At 38.5% G+C, this 17468-nt stretch overlaps 2 protein-coding genes across 5 annotated transcripts; both read left to right on the forward strand.

Annotated features, from left to right (window-relative positions):
- Nucleotides 1-387: 387 nt before the first annotated feature.
- LOC147857807 (uncharacterized) lies at nt 388-7471 on the forward strand. Of its 4 annotated transcripts, none has more exons than XM_087327065.1 (3): nt 389-991; nt 6458-6478; nt 6779-7471. In XM_087327065.1, the coding sequence occupies exons 1-3, from the start codon at nt 658-660 to the stop codon at nt 7075-7077; spliced, it is 654 nt and encodes a 217-aa protein (XP_087183191.1). In that variant the 5' UTR covers nt 389-657; the 3' UTR covers nt 7078-7471. The 4 variants fall into 4 exon arrangements, with proteins under 4 accessions (XP_087183194.1, XP_087183191.1, XP_087183190.1 ...); XM_087327064.1 differs by having other exon boundaries at nt 390-991; nt 6770-7471; XM_087327068.1 differs by lacking the exon at nt 6458-6478 and having other exon boundaries at nt 388-991.
- Nucleotides 7472-9924: 2453 nt separating this feature from the next.
- Nucleotides 9925-12956, forward strand: LOC147857808 (thiosulfate sulfurtransferase 16, chloroplastic-like). The gene is made up of 6 exons (XM_087326721.1): nt 9925-10034; nt 10147-10233; nt 11095-11168; nt 11339-11409; nt 11522-11575; nt 12621-12956. Exons 1-6 carry the CDS (start codon nt 10015-10017, stop codon nt 12690-12692), a joined length of 378 nt encoding a protein of 125 aa, XP_087182847.1. The 5' UTR covers nt 9925-10014; the 3' UTR covers nt 12693-12956.
- The last annotated feature ends 4512 nt before the right edge of the window (nt 12957-17468 follow it).

Raw genomic sequence — 17468 nt, forward strand, 5'->3', positions numbered from 1 at the left:
GACAGGACGATGGCAAACCGAAAGCTATCAGAGAGCACCCACCCCTGTAGAGCTTGCCCATGATGATGCCTGCACCCCCACCCCTGATCGCATATGCTGGACTCCTCCTGGTCTCGAAGGCCCGGAACCTTCTAGAAGGTAGGGTGGGTGCACAACCTTCTAGAAGCTTCCACGCGGTAAAACCAAGCGAAGAAGAAGAAAGGCTTCCGTGCTGGTTTTCCGCTGTTCTCGGGACTCCTCTCGGTCTCGAGGGAACCGGAACCTTCTAGAAGGTGGTAAGCTACAGAACCTTCTAGAAGCTTCCAAGCCGCAAAAACCAGGGGAAGAAGAAGAAACGGCTTGCTCGTTGTCTGGCATCGTCACCGCTGTAAGAAGCTCTGCATCTCAGTCGAGAGTCCAGCAGAAATTAGGGTTTCTGGTCCCCCCCCATGAAGCAGAGCGCATTCTCTGCATCTCGAAGAAGAAAAAGAGGAAGAAGAAGAAGAAGAAGGAGAAAAACAGCAGAGCATCAGAACTGAGAAGGTTCAGCTCATCTGTACTGAAAAACCAGGCAGAAATCAGCGTTTCTGTTCTTTCCATGAAGAAAAACGCATCCTCTACATCAAGAAGAAGAAGAAGAAGAAGAGGGACGTTAGAGTACCCAAAGTAGCTCCAGCCATGCCTACACAGGTGATGAATCAAGGATCTCTCTCTTCATCTTCGGGCATTGCAGCATCAGTAAAGGTATGGCGTCTTTCTGCTCTGAAAGCATGCGTTCTTCTCCTCGCATCAGCTCTCTCTATCTACATTCTTGGTCCTCCTCTCTACTGGCGTTTCTCGGAAGGCATGGCGGTGCTTAATAATAAGCATCACATTACTTCTTCTTCTTCGTCCTTTTCTTCATCTGGACCTGTTTCTTCTTCTTCTTCTTCTTCTTCTGCGTGTCCTCCTTGCAGCACTACTTGTGACTGTTCTTCTGACAGCTATAATACTGATGCTGTTCTTCTTCCAGGTACTGAAGCCTCTAGCTTGACCTCTATTTATTGTATTATTGCATTCTGTTCTTCTTCTTTTTCTAGGCTAAGCGTCTTTAGTTTCTCTGATTATTGTACACTTGTTTTCAGTTCTCTTTTTAGGAATAGATTCTTCAGTCTGTCAGATTACTGTAAAACTGATTATCTCTATCCTTCTCTTCTGTTGCAACTTTGAAAGATCAGAATTTTCCTCAAATTCCTCCGTCATTCTGATGCACTTCTGGCTACTTGTCACTGCTTCTTTAAACTGTGAGGATATTTTCCTTAATTACGATCATTCTACACTCGAATTCTTAGATTAACTTCACTATTTTTCTACGCTGTTTTTGTTCTAGTCTCGGTCAACTTTGCAGTGGTTGATTTTTCACTTGTTTCTTTGTTTGCTGAAAGCAATCATTGTGCTCTCATTCTAGCTTAGCTTCTCTCAGAAGTTTGTTTTGAGATCCCTGAAAGTATCAGAATGTATATTTTTGTCTTGTTCATATGCCATATCTATTATAAACGTAAACGTTGAGATCCTTGAAAGCATCAGAATTTTTTTGTCTTTGTTTAAGCCATATCAATTGTGAATTTTTTATATAATTGTCGAAATTTGAGATCAGTGAAGTCTACAAATATGAGACTTTTTTTTCTCCTTCAAAGGTTTTATAGTCCATTACAAAATAACACATGCTACACCTGATGTTCTCGAAAGTCTATAAATATCAGACTTTTTTCTTCATCATAAGATCCATCCATGGTCTCGGTGGCTGGAATTTCAAGGGTTTAGGCGGGTTAATTTTTTAATGGTTTATTAGAACTTTTAAATCGCAGGGAAGATCTCTTCATAAGATATGTAAATAATGCAGCTCAGTTCCTTAAGGTTTAAGGCGTCTTTTAAACATTAAATAGAAATCTGGAACACTCTTAAGGAACACATAATCAAGTAAACAGTAGTATCGTTGTTGTGTAGATCAAACTCTCCATAAATTCAATATTCTGGGATCCTTTTGATTTGTCACCCCCTATTTGTGCCAGTCTTGTTCATAAGACATAGCAGCTCTGTTTTTTGTTTTGTTCATAAGGCATATATCTTTATAATAGAAGCATATCCAAGTAATTATTGATTGATCACTGCATTCTTATGATGATAATCACCTACTGATCTTACAACCTGCTTTCTCTCTTATCTATCAACTTTAAACTCATGAAATTCTCGATTCCCTCACTTCAAGTATCAGAGCTATTTTCTATTATTATTCATGACATATTCATGTGCTCGGGTTTAAAGTGATCTCATTTTCTGAACTTCTTTAAGAACCTGAAAATTTCGAGAGTATTTCCTTGTAAGAGATGTACGATTGACTTAAGAATAGTGTAGTCACAATATTTACTGGTGGAGCGCATTGAGGTCATTTTAAAGTGCTGAAATATACAGAAAAAGAAATTACTACATAATTGACCATTTCATCTAATTCAAGTCATTTTAGAGTGCTGAAATCGTTAGAAAATGGCATTTATCAGGTTGGGCATGAAAATATGCAATATTGTAACATGCACATTGATTCACTGCGTTGGATGAATTTGTAATGGTCTACGTATATTGAGGCATCGTTTGGAAATGATTACAATGACTCAGTGCCTCAGTATAAACTCAAGGCACTGACATTTGTAACTTTGGGCTGATATTGACGTGTTTAGTCTTTTTCCATAGGTTTATTTATCAAACTAGATATATCTAGCATTACAATATTTGAAAAGGACATCATGGAAACCATGTTGAAAAAGGTCAAAAAGTGGGTGAAGACGAGCCAAGTGGCCACTTGCCAAGAAATAATTCACTTCTTTATGGGCAAGCTGCTAACTTCCCATAGCCACCTCAACACAAAACCCTAAAATTGGAAATACTGTACGAGTACTTCAGAATTGAAGCCTGTTTTTTGAGGATGTTTCACTAAAGGACTTTCAGATTGATTTTGTGATTCCAACCCAAGTGTTCCAACTTAAACATACCACACGAGTGTAATGAATGACATTAAACATGCTCTATGTGTGTAAGGAAACTGGATTCTTTGCCAAAGCAATTGCACTTTGACTGTTAGAGCAGATATTCATTGGAAGCTGTTGTATGCACATCTCAGTTATTAATTGCACCGAAGTTGCTTAGAATGATGTTTTGTTTTCTGATTCAGTAAAGGAGGCTTATGGCAGCATCTGATTTTTACTGTAACCATAAGCTGATATCACCTAAAAAGAAAAATATTATCCTGGATTGAATCTTCTTCGTGTGTCTACCGAGCTTAATCAGCACCAAATTAACCATAGTTCTCAGCAGCACTAAAGTATGTTATGCTATAGTCACTCTTGCTGGACAAATGCATAGTATCCTCGAGGCCTCATGAGATATGAGATGTGCAGTTACATGGTCTTATGTACTTCATACCATACAATGCCTTATTGAAACTTTGGAGTTTCTTCCTAGTCTTGCCTTGTACTAGCGCAAACCCTTTGCCTATTGATTGGGCTGTGTTTGTCACGCTTCCAGTTTAAATTTTCTACCAACTGAACAAAATTAGAATCAATTTGAAAATGGCAATGAAATGTATGAATAGGCATCATTCCTCTTAGCTTAGAAAACGATGGCTTGCATTTATAGCACAAGATTACACGGCTCAAGCCGCATCATATACCCATCACCAATATATTGCTGGGTTTATCTTGACAGGAGCTTTTGCGCATGGTGCTATATTTTTTATCCGGGATTATGATCTGGAACAGAACAAGGATAATGTCTTAGCAAGAATGTTGGGTTTACTAGAAACAATCAAAGGATTTCAAATGATCCTTTCTGGAGAATTGGATAACCTGCGTTAGCAGACTCATTCTCAGTAGTTTCTCTGATCAAACTAGAAGTTACCAAAGAACCATGCATAGCACTGAATAGAGAGCCGCCGAATACGCCAGCAACACCCAACATGTGAAAAGGATGCATAAGGAGTTGAACCTGTGAATTCGCCAATTATGAGTTGGGTGCTTTAACCGTTCAGCCATGGATGCTATACGTGACTATTCATATTGTCAATTCGTTATCATTCATGTTGTCAATGAGACGGTGACATTCCAATGAAGCGGTTTTCATCATCATGAAGGCCTTCATGCATGCATGAAGAACCTGTTCAGCTGGATTTTTTAAGCTGTTGACGGGTTTGATGGCCCAAGAAACTAAAAGACAGTCGGAGATTGTTACCGAAGTTACTCGCCAAAAATTTGTGATAGATACGATCGATTATTACACTGAGAAGTTGAATCCTATAGGTCTTTCGAAGCTTAATCGCTTATTGAAATTACTTGGTATTAAAACTAAGGCATTGCCTATTGATTGGGCTGTGTTTGTCACGCTCCAATCCTCATTGTGCTTAAGTCTGAAAATGCATTTTTCTTTAGTGACTGACTTGTTGTGAGGCCTATTCATGAGATGCCAGGTGCCAATTTTTGTGCTCTTTAAGCTGTAGCTACAATGTCTTGGAAGGTCCATCATGTAGGCAGGCTCGTCCATGACTTAAACAGGGAAGGTAACTTCTACTGCACCATTATTTACGTAGCTGAGGATGTTTTTCCCTTGCCATTTTATTGTTGCTAGTCTCTCTTTTTCTTAAAGTTTTGGGAAGAAATATGATCCTTCTTGCCATAACAGTTACAAACTAGGTCTTTCTGAGGAATCTTTGGCTTAAACTCTTGATTTCTAAACTTGGATGCCACACCAGGATTTGTCTGAAGAATATTTCTTCTTCTTGTATCTGACGTTTGAATGCAAACGAACCCTCGATTTCTCTATTCTTTAGAGCTTTCCTTTCTTCCTGAATGGGGTTCTTTGCAACAGTGTCTATGAAAAAACTTCCAAGATATATGGGTTTTATCAAGTAATATTAAGGACAACACTTTTTGAGAGGACATTGCCAACTGTTGCCATCTTATTTCTGAAGGAGATGAAACTCATGCATTCTGTGAGTAATAGATTCACCTTTGTGAACCTGCATTTGTAAGTAAATCAGCCCCTGGCTGTAGACCATTCACACTTGATATGGAAAGGCGTCCCATGACTCTTCTGATTTCTTTTCAGATCAAAACTTGATTTTCCATTAGGATGGCATACGAGTATTCAGCTTAACCCATAGAGCTGGAAGTTTCCAGTCAAGTTGACTATTTTAAGTTTGCACTTAAATTCACTATTTTAAGTTTGCATTCAAGTTGACAAATACCATCTAATTACTCAATCAGCAGTAAAGAAGCTTGCTTTCCAAAGAGGCACAGATGTGGATATATCAGTTAAGGCCAGAATCCCTTTCATCCCCAGCTTCATACCTCTGGATGATAGTCACTGAGCATGTGAGTACGTTTTTACCCCATTTCCGAGGGATAAGGACTTTCACCTTCATGGATATGCAGCTCACTAATTCCACTATTTGAACATATGGGGCCACAGATGTGGCTCAACATCTTAACCTGTGAACAGGTCATAGTACCCAACCAGAAGTTTTTATTATAAAGAATGGCTTCATAGGGATTTTAAAATCATGTTTAGCTGCAGGATTTTACAGTTTCTAATCTCATATATTCTTATAGACACTCATATAGCCTTCTCGACTGATGCATACATAAACCTTGACACATAGCTTAACCTTTGTTTATGACCAACATTTGATAATATCTCAACTTTTTACCTGTTAAGTTGAATCTGCCAATGGTTGTTAAGCTGGTGTTGAAAATGCTGCTTTGATGGCCAACACTGATGGAAATTCAAAAGATTTGTCCCCTTTATGACGGTTTGTCTGTATCATTCAGATATGATGTAAAAGAATGGTTCCCATCTCTCTATAGGTCAGGGTGTTCGTTGCTTGTAATGTTTTGTTTGGATTCCTCCAACTTTATGAGTAGGGAATGGAGATGAGCTTATCAATGTAGCAAATACATGGCGTAAAATAATGGTTCCCCTCTCTCTATAGGCTAGGGTGTTTGTTACCTTGTATAAAGTTTTATTGGGATGCTTCCAACTTTATGAGTAGGGAGTGGAGATGAGCTTTTCAATTAATGTAGCAAATATTTTTTTTGGAAAGAGAAAATTTTCTGCTAGGAATCACCTTTTCTAAACCAACAAAGACATTACAAAGGGGATAAAGGAAACTAGAGTATGAAAGATTGACGTAGTGACATGAGTGTAGGAAATATTTAATTGAAAAGAGAAGATTTTCTCTTAGGAAATCACCATTCTTAAACCACCAAGTAGACTTGGTGTGTAAAAGCAAAATATCATTATTTTCTTGATCACATTATTTGTTTTTCCATATGTGGTGCAGAGAGACATGATATAAGAACGTCATGCATATTGCCCATAAACTACTCTGTATGTTTATGTGCGTGGGTGAACACAAGCTAATTGTGACAGATGTTTATTTTTCTGTGCTCAGGTTTTACCAATCACTCTACAGGTTTGTATTTCTTACTACTGTGGTAGTTGATATATTTTGGAATCCCTGTGAGGTTTTCGTTTTTTCCCCAAATTCCTCCTGTGAGACAAAGGTGATGGATGTGGTGTGCCACATAATCGAGAAAAGGTAGATGAGTTGATCAAGATCATATGGACAAACAGCACATATGATTGCTCATATGGGGGGATGACCAATGTCATTTGGGGAAATAATAAAAAACTCAGGTGTATTTCACAGATTTTCACAGTATCTTTTCTTATTTTGCATTTTCACTGTTTATTTCAAGCAAAGTAAACTTAGATTGTGCAAAGGCTGATCCAAGCATGAAGGAAGAGTTGGAGAGATATTCTACAGATCTTCTGTCTGAGGAGTTGAAATTGCAAGCAACTGTAGCAGATGGATCTCAACAACGAGCTGATGCTTCTCTTTTGGAAGTGAAGAAGTTAAGTTCCCAGTATCAGAAAGAAGCTGAAAAATGTAATTTTGGGATGGAAACATGTGAAGAAGCCAGAGAGAAAGCTGAAGCATTCATTATAGCACAGAAAAAACTAACCAGATTGTGGGAGCAAAGAGCTCGAGGGTTAGGATGGAAAGAGTGAAAAATGATGAATTGGTGGGTAGTTTGTGACAAGTCAATTTTTTCTGGAAGTTTTAAATGTCAGGTAAGAAGAATATATCATCCTCTTCTTCGTCTTCTACTTCTTCTCCTTACTCGATTCATTGCTTCTTTCATTCACATCATCCATACAAGAAAAACACTTTTCAATGTAGTGTGAAGAAAATCTCGAAGTGAGAATTGGGTGTGCATACCAGTTATCTTTCCGAGATTCTTCCAAATGTAGCATTATTATTGTACCCCATGTTAGTTTGTACACAAAATGATGGATAGTGGAAACATATTTTTAATCACAAACCCTGAATCCATATTGGATTGTTTTTTTGTGTGCATGATTCTTCTTCATTTAAGCTACAAATGGAAAAGTCATTTATTTACCACTTTGTTTGAACTTGCAGTTATAACCAACAAATTGAGCTTGTATTTATTTACCTTACATATTTTGTTCTTGTAACCAAATAAATGGCATCATTTGAAAATAGAAGAAAATCCGATGGAAAACAAATTTGAAGCTTAAATTAAACTATAAATGTAAGGCCGAGAGCCTAAAAAGATTATATGGAGGGGGGGGTTGATTCCCTTGCCTACAATTGATCATCCCGCGGGGTTTATAAATTATCCCTCCTTGCATTGGGTTTTCTCAAGATCTGACAAGCAAGCCCACGCCTCTCTTGTGAGTAAATATTTTCTTCAGAATAGTAAGTATCGGTGAGAAAAAGTCTTTTTTCTTCCTAGATACTTGGGATGTAGTAGCATGGGCCCTGATCATGGCTCGTCCAGAGAAGTACTTATTATCTCCTCCGGGTGGGCGAGTGATCGTCCTCCCCGCAAGTGAGTGATTCTGGGTGTGAAGATGCAAAAACGAGGCAAGGGAGAATATCAGGATCGATTCCCAAAGGTGTGATCTGTTGCATTGTTGTAGAAGCAGATTTGAGGCAAACAAGTGCGACCATCATGTTTAACAGAAAAAGCAAAAATGGTTCTATGTGCATTTTTTCCTACTGATGCAGGGATGTCATTTGCTGCAAAAAGGGCATATAACCCAGTGTCAGTGATCACTTGCAATAATCTGCATAAATTGATGGAGCTTCAAAGCAATCAATGAAATAGATTGGTGATATGTCATGCTTAAGCAGCCCCCCCCCCCCCCTTCCAATTGCTAAATGGCTTTAACTCTTTCCTTCAGATGATGTAAATTGGGGTCCTTAGTCAAGTTTGTTTAGCTTTTGCTACATTTTCCTTTTTGCTACAGATTTTGCTTTCAGATGATGTAAATTGGGGTCCTTAGTCAAGTTTGTTTAGCTTTTGCTACATTTTCCTTTTTGCTACAGATTTTGCTTTCGATGAAATAATATAAAGTACACTCTAGTTTGTCGCAACTCAATGTTAATAAAGGTAATGGGAATGAAGTAGCATTAAAAGATATCAAGGTGGTTCAATACATAATACAATTAAGAATAGCAGTGAAAGTGTAAGATCATATAGATCCATAACAAAACCCATAGGAATTCCCATCTGATCTGTCCTCTCGAATCTCAAGTTATAATATCATATGAGTGGAACTCTTTGTGTCAATTTGCTTAAAAGTTTCCCAATAGGGGGAAAAGGCAGTTTTACTTATTTCATATTGTTTTAGTTCAAAATGTAAAGAAGCCATGCATTACAGATTGTTTTAACACCTTTTCTTTCATTTATTTTTCTAAACAAGTTCTTTGTATGTATGGTATTTTCCTGGTAGTCTTCCTTACCCGTGCCTATGTGTAAATTGATGATTAATTTAAGGTTTCTTGGGATTCTTTATCAGCTGTTTTTCTCCTTCTAAAAGCTGTGTTTATTGGTTGTGTGTTTGAGAGACACCAAGTTAACAAAAATAATTGTGTGAAAACTTCCCATTTTCATTAAAGAGAGCGGGAGATAGAGCTCATAATGAAGTGAGGTAGTACTCTAAAGAGCAAGAAAGTAGTGAGGGAAACTAGTGAGGGAAAGAAGGATAGAAAAGACATTTTTAGAAATTACACAATTTGAATATTTAAATCTGATGAGCTTGTGGTAAGTCTAATGCTTTGGAGCATCGAGTTTGTGAAAATGTGATGTTGTGGTAAGTCTAATGCATGGCCCTTTACAATGCAATGCTTGCAAGTATGGTAGATATATGGTACCACTTTGCTTATAAATCCAAGGATAGGGATTATGTCATTCAAGAAGTAAGATCAAAACATGCAAATTAAGAATGGAAATTTTGAGGGCGTCTTGCATATTGAAATAATTATCTTCCATTCCTCTTTATGTAAGGCGTTGATGGGGGTTTTAGACTAGGTGGATCACTCTATTGTACTGATTTGTCTATAGATCGAGCGAATATTATTGGATTGTACTTATTTGGCTATAGGTTTAGAGAATTTTATTGTATCGTACTTATTTGTCTATGGATTGAGAGAATTTCATTGTACCACACTTATTTGTCTATAGTTGTCATTGGGTTTCATTGTATCGTACTTAATTGTCTATATAAGTCATTGGTTATAAAAATAACAACTTGCTTGCGTGAACAATAGAGGGGTACCTTTCTACTTCGTCATATATGCTCTCATTGCAACTAAAAAAGAGTGCATGCACATGCCCAGAGTCTCTGTTCGTCTCTCTTACAAGTTGATAATATATCTTCCATTCCTTACGAATCTGGTTTGTATATACAATAGAAACATCGAAAGAACAATTGAGTTTGTATATATATTTGTAATACGCATACACATAACACATCCAAAGTATATTATTTAAATATTATGAAGGTCAAACTTGCATCTTTGTGGAAAGCTATACATATATGTGTGTCTGTGTGTGTGTGTGAGAGAGAGAGTTGAGAATACTCTGTTTTTACACACAAACAAACACACGCACGTACAGACCATAAGTTCTTGCCATGGCGTCCTCAACAACCTCGTAAGCTTCCTTTCTTTTGCTTCAGTCTTGTTTCAAATAATCTTTCTCGAAAGAGAAGAGGAAGAAGAGAAATTTGATATCTGTTTTCCTTGCTATATATATATATACATAGCTCCGAGGCTGAAGCCCTTCCTCTCACGGTCTCAGTGGAAACTGCTCATCAATTGCTCCAAGAAGGATTCAAATACCTTGACGTCAGGTAATTTTTCTGTGGTTTGATTAAAAAAATTAGGCACACATATATCATGAGGCCAAACAAAGAAGAGGTTTCGAAAATCCTCCATTATACCCCTGGGTTCCTCTTTATTTCCCGACAGAATGCCCCTACTTCTAGTTAATTTCCGATGGTTTTCGTTATTCCCCGAATAATGCCCCTAGGATTTCGTTATGCCCCCCCCCCCCCCCCCAAATATGCGCTTGGTTCCATCTCGAAAGACAGTGATTTGGATTGTATGTAACACGTGTAATTGAGAGGATGGAATGAATTGATCATATACTCGTCCCTAGACTTGCTCGATTTCGTGAGCGGAAGGGGGGTTGACCAGTAGCAACCGGGGACATAATGAAAACATAGGGGTATCCCGGAACTATTCTCTCTTACAATTGGACAGAAAATCTCTCCATACAAAGGGGCTTTATGTGATGCTGCTATATGTAAAACAAATTTATACAAAGCATGCATAGATCCTTGGGATATTGGTGGCAATGATTCTATTCATGTGGTGCATTTCGGGGGTTGACCAAGGGTGTCTGGTGGAATAAAGGAAAACATGTGAGCGGTTTCTTTTGAACGTGGGGGAAGATCAAGGGCATTTTTTGGGGTTTTCACCGCATATATGTTGTATGTCAATCTTAGCTCCAGATATTGGTGTAAATTGCTCTTCTTGAATTTGCTTTTTGGGATCTACCTCTCTTGCAAGTCAAAGGAATATTTTCATTCGAAAGTGTTGTAGTTTGTATTTTCTTTGAATTGTGTTATGTTAAAAACCATGACGAATGAGGTACAATTCTAATTGTGGCGATTCTCTTATGATGCACAAATGTACAAATTGGATTCTAGGACACCAGAAGAATACATCCAAAGCCACGTAGAAGGAGCAGTTAACATTCCCTATCTCTTGAAAGAGGAGTCTGGTAACTTGGATTTTTATTAGTATCTATACCTCTACAATGATTGAATGATCTTGCAACTCTTTAAAAAATTAAACCTTAGTTTTCTTCTTGTTTGCAATCCTTATATTTAAAATTGATATATATTTTCGTTGTTTTTGTGCAATTTTCTTTATGTTCGACGAATGTTATAGGACTTGTAAAAAACCCAAAATTCGCAGAGGATGTTTTGAAGACGTTTACAACTGATGAAAAATTTATCGTGGTAAATATTTTTCTTTCTTGTTCTGTAGGTAGGATGAGAATAAGGTCAAATTTTGTATAGCCATATAGAGGCTATTTCACCATGCCTTTCTAATTTATTTCATCATGTTCAGGCATGTCAGGGTGGTAAGAGATCATTGATGGCTGCAACGGAATTGGTTTCTTTGGTATGTTATTTATTAAGGAACTTAACATGAATACACCCTAAACATGTTGGGTTAATTACCACCAAGATACCCCCTAAGTTATAAAAAATGACAAGATACCCCCTAAGTTGAGGGGTATTTGAGTGTTTTTTCCGTTTATTTTAATTGTATGTGTATGACCGTCACCTCTCACATGCCGTGCAACAACATGACCATGTATATGCCTTCGTCATGATAACTCACAATCACAAACCATCAATAATTGCCAACAATAATCACAATCACAAACTGTCAGAATAATTGGCAACATCAATGCATTCATGAATAATGGATCAATGAAGAATTAGTCTAGAGAATACAAATAGTCATGAACCATGAATGAAATATGATTAGGTAAACTCAATATCGATGTTGAATCTCCATCACAAGCTATCGTATGGCTAATTGCAATTGTAGCTCCAATCCCAATGTTTCATGGTCATCGTAGTTTTGTTGAGATACTATCTCTAAAAGATATTCTCCTCGATCTTCTTGCTAATCACTCAATTGATCTTCTTACTTATGTCCTTCTTAGTCCTCTCATCCCCAATTTTGTTTGTTATGGTAAATCATGTCATCTTCCTAATACATGTGCAAAAAGCACTTAGGAGCATGAATTGCCTAAACCTAATATCAATGTCAATCTCTGTCACAAGCTATCGTATGACAACTTGCAATTGTAGCTCCATTGTAGTTTTCGTTTTATTATCAAGATAATGTCTCAAAAAGCTCATCTCTGCAATCTTCTTATTAATAACTCAGTTGATCTTATTAATGTCCTTAGACCTCTTGTCCCCACAATCTTGTCATCTTCCTAATTTTGTTTGTTATGTTTATCCCCACAACATTTGCCCTCGGTGAACATCTCTTGAATCATAAACCATGATTTAATATACAAATTCTATATTACTTATGAGTGCTTATTTAAGATTTATCTTCACAACCACAAGATTGTACGTAGACACCATTGTAATTTGTTACATTAATCTTGCATATAAATGGTTTCTCAATAATGGTTGAATAACAGGACTTCAAAGGTGTCAAAGATATGGGAGGTGGATTCAGTGCATGGATACAAAGTGGTTTCAAGGCAACTTGATTATGAACAAGATGCCTAACATATGCATTCCTTAAATTTACTTGAATCTTTGCAATCTAAATTGGATGAAGATCAAATTGAAGCATTGGTATGATAGAATTGCAAATGGACAGTGGTTACATGGGCCAACTTTCAAATTGAAAAAGTATATTAACAATTTTTCATAACATAATAAGCCCAGGGGTTTTGGTGGGATTAAGGACATCATTTTTTCAATCTTATCCTTACTAGAAATAATTTAGGATGTTCACATTATTTTCTTCATATTGCAAAACTAAAGTCATGTATTTCATGTGTGTATTAATCACTTATTGAGATAGAGAAAGAAAGAGAAACACATCATAACATTGTCCCAAAAATTAAGAGAGAATGCGGTGATAGGATGTTATAGGCACGACCACAAATTATCTCGTGGTAAGATTGTGCCGTAGTATTCTATACATATGAATAAGGTCTACGGGACAATCTTACCACGGGATCATTTATGGACATGACTGTAACACATGATGTATTTTTAATAGGACAAGATGCAATGTCTCGAGTAATGCTTAATGGGGGAATTACATCAAATATCACCCTCACGAGATCTGTTTGTCAAGGTGGTTGTTCACTAATGTTACTCATCCTTGTTAGTGATGCTATCAAGGCTTGCAACAAATGGTGACATTGTGGGTCTACACCTTCCATCTAGAGGGCAATCGGTAGCATAGACTTTAGTAAATGATACTTTCATGTTTCTACAAGCCTCCGAGCGAATCTTGAGAAGGGAATGCTTGTGTGGAACCAATGGATTCCAGATTAGATAGTAATCGGAGGAAGTCTAGTCTTATATCATGTATTGAAAGGGATTTGGAATGTTCAAGATGGCAATGATCTGTGCTTAGGAAAGGCTCTATTTTTTGAGATTTGGGGTATCCATTAGAAATGAATGTTACAAATGGTCAATTGATGGAATGGATGTTAGTAAGTTAAGGGATAAGTTCATGTATTGGAAGTCACAAGCTTGTCCATTTAATGTATGCCTGAAGGTTGTACAATGTATTATGGAACCCATGATATTATATTACTTGCTGTTGTTGCCATGGACAAAGAAGACTTTGCATGTTGTTTTGTAACTTCTTCGATATTTGTTATGATGACTCGTAGATTTTCATTATTACAAGACATGTGTTCAGACTCACAACCATGGATATCTATTGTTCAATATTTCATTGAGAACAAGGATTAAGGCTTTATGGTGGCAATTACTAAACGAATGTATTCACTTAAGATTCTTAGCTCTTCATGTGTTCCCTACTTCTTGTAAAATTTGGAGTTACATTTCTAAAATTTGGCAAGTTTTATCACAGTGTTATTTGGCGCTTAGATAGTGGGTGTTGGCACAATTTACATAGGTTAACCCAAAATTAGAGATGGAGATCATTTTCCTATTTCTATGCTATTGGGGATTGCATAATCATTGCCACTTGTAGCAAATGTCTTCATTTGGAGAATTTTGATTGGGGGTTTGCCTTTGGGATTAGCAGCAATGTGGATTCACAACAGACAATTACTTCTTTTGCATTGTTCAAATGGAAAATAGTACTCATCGTTTTATACAATGTCCAATTGCTTGTCAAATTTGACAAGTTTTATGAAGGTGTTATTTGGCACTTAGATAATAGTGGGCATTTGCACAATTTACATATGTTGACCCAAAATCAGAGATGGAAATCATTTTCCTATTTCTAAGGTATTGGGGATAATTTGCATAATAATTTGGATTTGCGCAATATTCTTGTATTTGTTGGTAGTCATGGATTTTACATTATCCTCCCTCTAAGGCCGCCTCCCAAGACCCGCGGCCGGTTTTTGTGGGTAACATTAATGAAAAGCTTGAATGGCCTCTAGAGCATTTTGTAAATGTGTAACCGATTCCCACGTGGCATCGGAAATGGGCCGCCTCCCAAGACCCGCGGCCAGTTTCTATGGGTAACGTTGATGAAAAGCTCGAACGGCCTCTAGAGCATTTTGCAAATGTGTAACCGGTTCCCACGTGGCATCCAAAATAAGGTAACCTTTCCATAAGAACAAATATTGAAGGTGTTGACGACGCAAGCGGGAGTCGAGGATTTGGTCAACCTCGTACTCCTCCCTTGTCAATAATTCCACGGGTGGCGGTGGAGGAGGTTGTCATCTCAGAATTTGAGAAGGATGGTAGAGTTTGAGGGGAGAGAAGTGGAAAAGACATTGTGAATCCTGAATGTTGGGGGAAGCACTAACTGGAAGGTGGCTGGGTTGATTCGCTCAATATACAGAAGGGGCCTAGCTTTTTGTAGTCTAGCTTCGCACAAGGATGGGTGGTAGCGATGTGGTGACGTAGTAGCCAAACCATGTCACCGACTGCAAAGCGATGACCGTCAACATATCGTTATACTCTTTGCTAGTGACATGGAGCTTGAGGGAGAGGTCACGATGGACATCTTGTAAAGTGCGGTCACGCATTTGTGCTGACGGATTGAAGGAAATTGCATGAATGGAAATGCTGAAACGAGGGTGGAACTCATAGTTTGCAAAGAATGGGGAAACCTTAGTTGACACATGGATACTATTATTGTAGGAAAATTCTGCCATGGCAAGGAAGTCCACCCAATCCTCTTGTTGGTAGTTGATTGTACACTAGAGGTATTGTTTGAGGATTTGGTTGACTCTTTCGGTTTGGCCATCAGTTTGAGGGTGGTACGTTGTTGACAAGTTCATAAAAGTCTCGAATGTCTGCAGAAGTCATTGTTAGAAGTGGGAGATAAGTTGAGGATCTCACTCGGAGGTGACATCCTTGGGTAAGTCGTGTAGTCAAACAACATTTTTAAGAAAAAGGTCCGTTGTCTGCTCCCCCGAAATGGTTTTGGAACATGGGACAAAGTGAGCCATTTTCAAAAACTGATCAACAATCACGAGGGAGGTTAGTTATAAAGTCCATGGAGAGAGAGGCCCAGGGTCGACTCGGAATTGGAAGTGGGTGGAGAGGGCTGTATGGACGATGGTGAGCCGCTTTGGAGTAGGCACACATCCCACATGCCTTGCTAAATTCTTTGACAAATTTCCAAGGTTGGAGTCACCAAAACCCCCAAGATAGCAACTCCAATGTTTTCGTGACCCCAAAGTGGCCTATAAGAGGATTATCGTGGCATTTTTCCACATAAAATACTGTGTACTGTGTGTTTTACTGTTTTGTTTCATATCTTTATTTTAGTCTATCTTTCGTGTCCATTCGCGGTCCATTTCTCTTCAGATTCGACTATCGGATAGAAAGGAAATCGCATGAATGGAAATGTTGAAACGAGGGTGGAACCCATTGTTGGCAAAGAATGGGGAAACCTTAGTTGACACATGGATACTATTATTGTAGGAAAATTCCGCCATGGCAAGGAAGTCCACCCAATCCTCTTGTTGGTAGTTGATTGTACACCAGAGGTATTGTTCGAGGATTTGGTTGACTCTTTCGGTTTGGCCATCAGTTTGAGGGTGGTACGTTGTTGACAAGTTCATAAAAGTCCCGAATGTCTACAGAAGTCATCGTCAGAAGTTCATAAAAGTCCCGAAACATGGGACAAAGTGAGCCATCTTTGAAAACTGATTGACAATTACGAGGGAGGTTGGTTATAAAGTCCATGGAGAGAGAGGCCCAGGGTCGACTTGGAATTGGAAGTGGGTGGAGAGGGTTGTATGGATGATGGTGAGCTGCTTTGGAGTAGGCACACACGTCACACGTCTTGCGAAATTCTTTGACAAATTTCCAAGGTTGGGGCCACCAAAAGCCCCGAGATAGCAACTTCAATGCTTTGGAGTAGGCACACACGTCACACTTCTTGCGAAATTCTTTGACAAATTTCCAAGGTTGGGGCCACCAAAAGCCCCGAGATAGCAACTTCAATGTTTTCGTGACCCCAAAGAGAGGCCCAAGGTCGACTTGGAATTGGAAGTGGGTGGAGAGGGTTGTATGGACGATGGTGAGCTGCTTTGGAGTAGGCACACACGTCACACGTCTTGCGAAATTCTTTGACAAATTTCCAAGGTTGGGGCCACCAAAAGCCCCGAGATAGCAACTCCAATGTTTTCGTGACCCCAAAGTGGCCTATAAGAGGATTATCGTGGCCTTTTTCCACGTAAAATACTGTGTACTGTGTGTTTTACTGTTTTGTTTCATATCTTTATTTTAGTCTATCTTTCGTGTCCATTCGCTGTCCATTTCTCTTCAGATTCAACTATCGGATAGAGACTCTCCTTCGCAAGATAAGGAGATAGAGCTCAATAGAAAACTATCCAACACATTGTCCGTAGGAAGTATCATGTACGTGATGGTGGCGAACCGACCTTACCTTGCCTATGATCTAGGGGTCGTTAGCTGATACATGTCAAACCCAGGACGGAAGCATAGTACTTAGAGGGACAATGGGTACAATGAATGTACTTTCGGTCCTTGAGCAAGCAGGAGGTTCCCTTTGTGGAGCATCTTCCCTCCTGATGAGAAGCCAACACGAATGTCGTCTTCATCAAGTTCTCTGACTGAGATCAATGGTCTTGAGAACTCAGGTACATGTCAAACATTGTGTAGTACCAATGTAGAGCCACCCGAAAGGTTGAGCTCTATTGTGCCGATTCCAATGATAGCGCAATGTTGCGAATTTCCGACTCGAACTGAGTCGGAATATCAGGGCGAATATCATTGAAATTGTGATCTGTGAGGGGTCACATGATAAGACACACCCAAATCCAAGAGCCATGTGCTAGATTCCT

The sequence above is a fragment of the Azolla caroliniana genome, unplaced genomic scaffold (assembly GCF_043228905.1).
Source record: "Azolla caroliniana isolate FFs.n. ecotype wild unplaced genomic scaffold, voAzoCaro1.0.p SCAF_11, whole genome shotgun sequence".
Lineage (NCBI taxonomy): Eukaryota > Viridiplantae > Streptophyta > Polypodiopsida > Salviniales > Salviniaceae > Azolla > Azolla caroliniana.

Coding starts and splice junctions, on each gene's coding strand:
- LOC147857807 (XM_087327064.1), top strand. CDS start 658: ATGCCTACACAGGTGATGAATCAAGGATCTCTCTCTTCATCTTCGGGC. Junction 992..6,457: donor TGATGCTGTTCTTCTTCCAG/GTACTGAAGCCT, acceptor TTCTGTGCTCAG/GTTTTACCAATCACTCTACA. Junction 6,479..6,769: donor TTTTACCAATCACTCTACAG/GTTTGTATTTCT, acceptor TTTCAAGCAAAG/TAAACTTAGATTGTGCAAAG.
- LOC147857808 (XM_087326721.1), top strand. CDS start 10,015: ATGGCGTCCTCAACAACCTC. Junction 11,169..11,338: donor TCTCTTGAAAGAGGAGTCTG/GTAACTTGGATT, acceptor CGAATGTTATAG/GACTTGTAAAAAACCCAAAA. Junction 11,576..12,620: donor CAACGGAATTGGTTTCTTTG/GTATGTTATTTA, acceptor GTTGAATAACAG/GACTTCAAAGGTGTCAAAGA.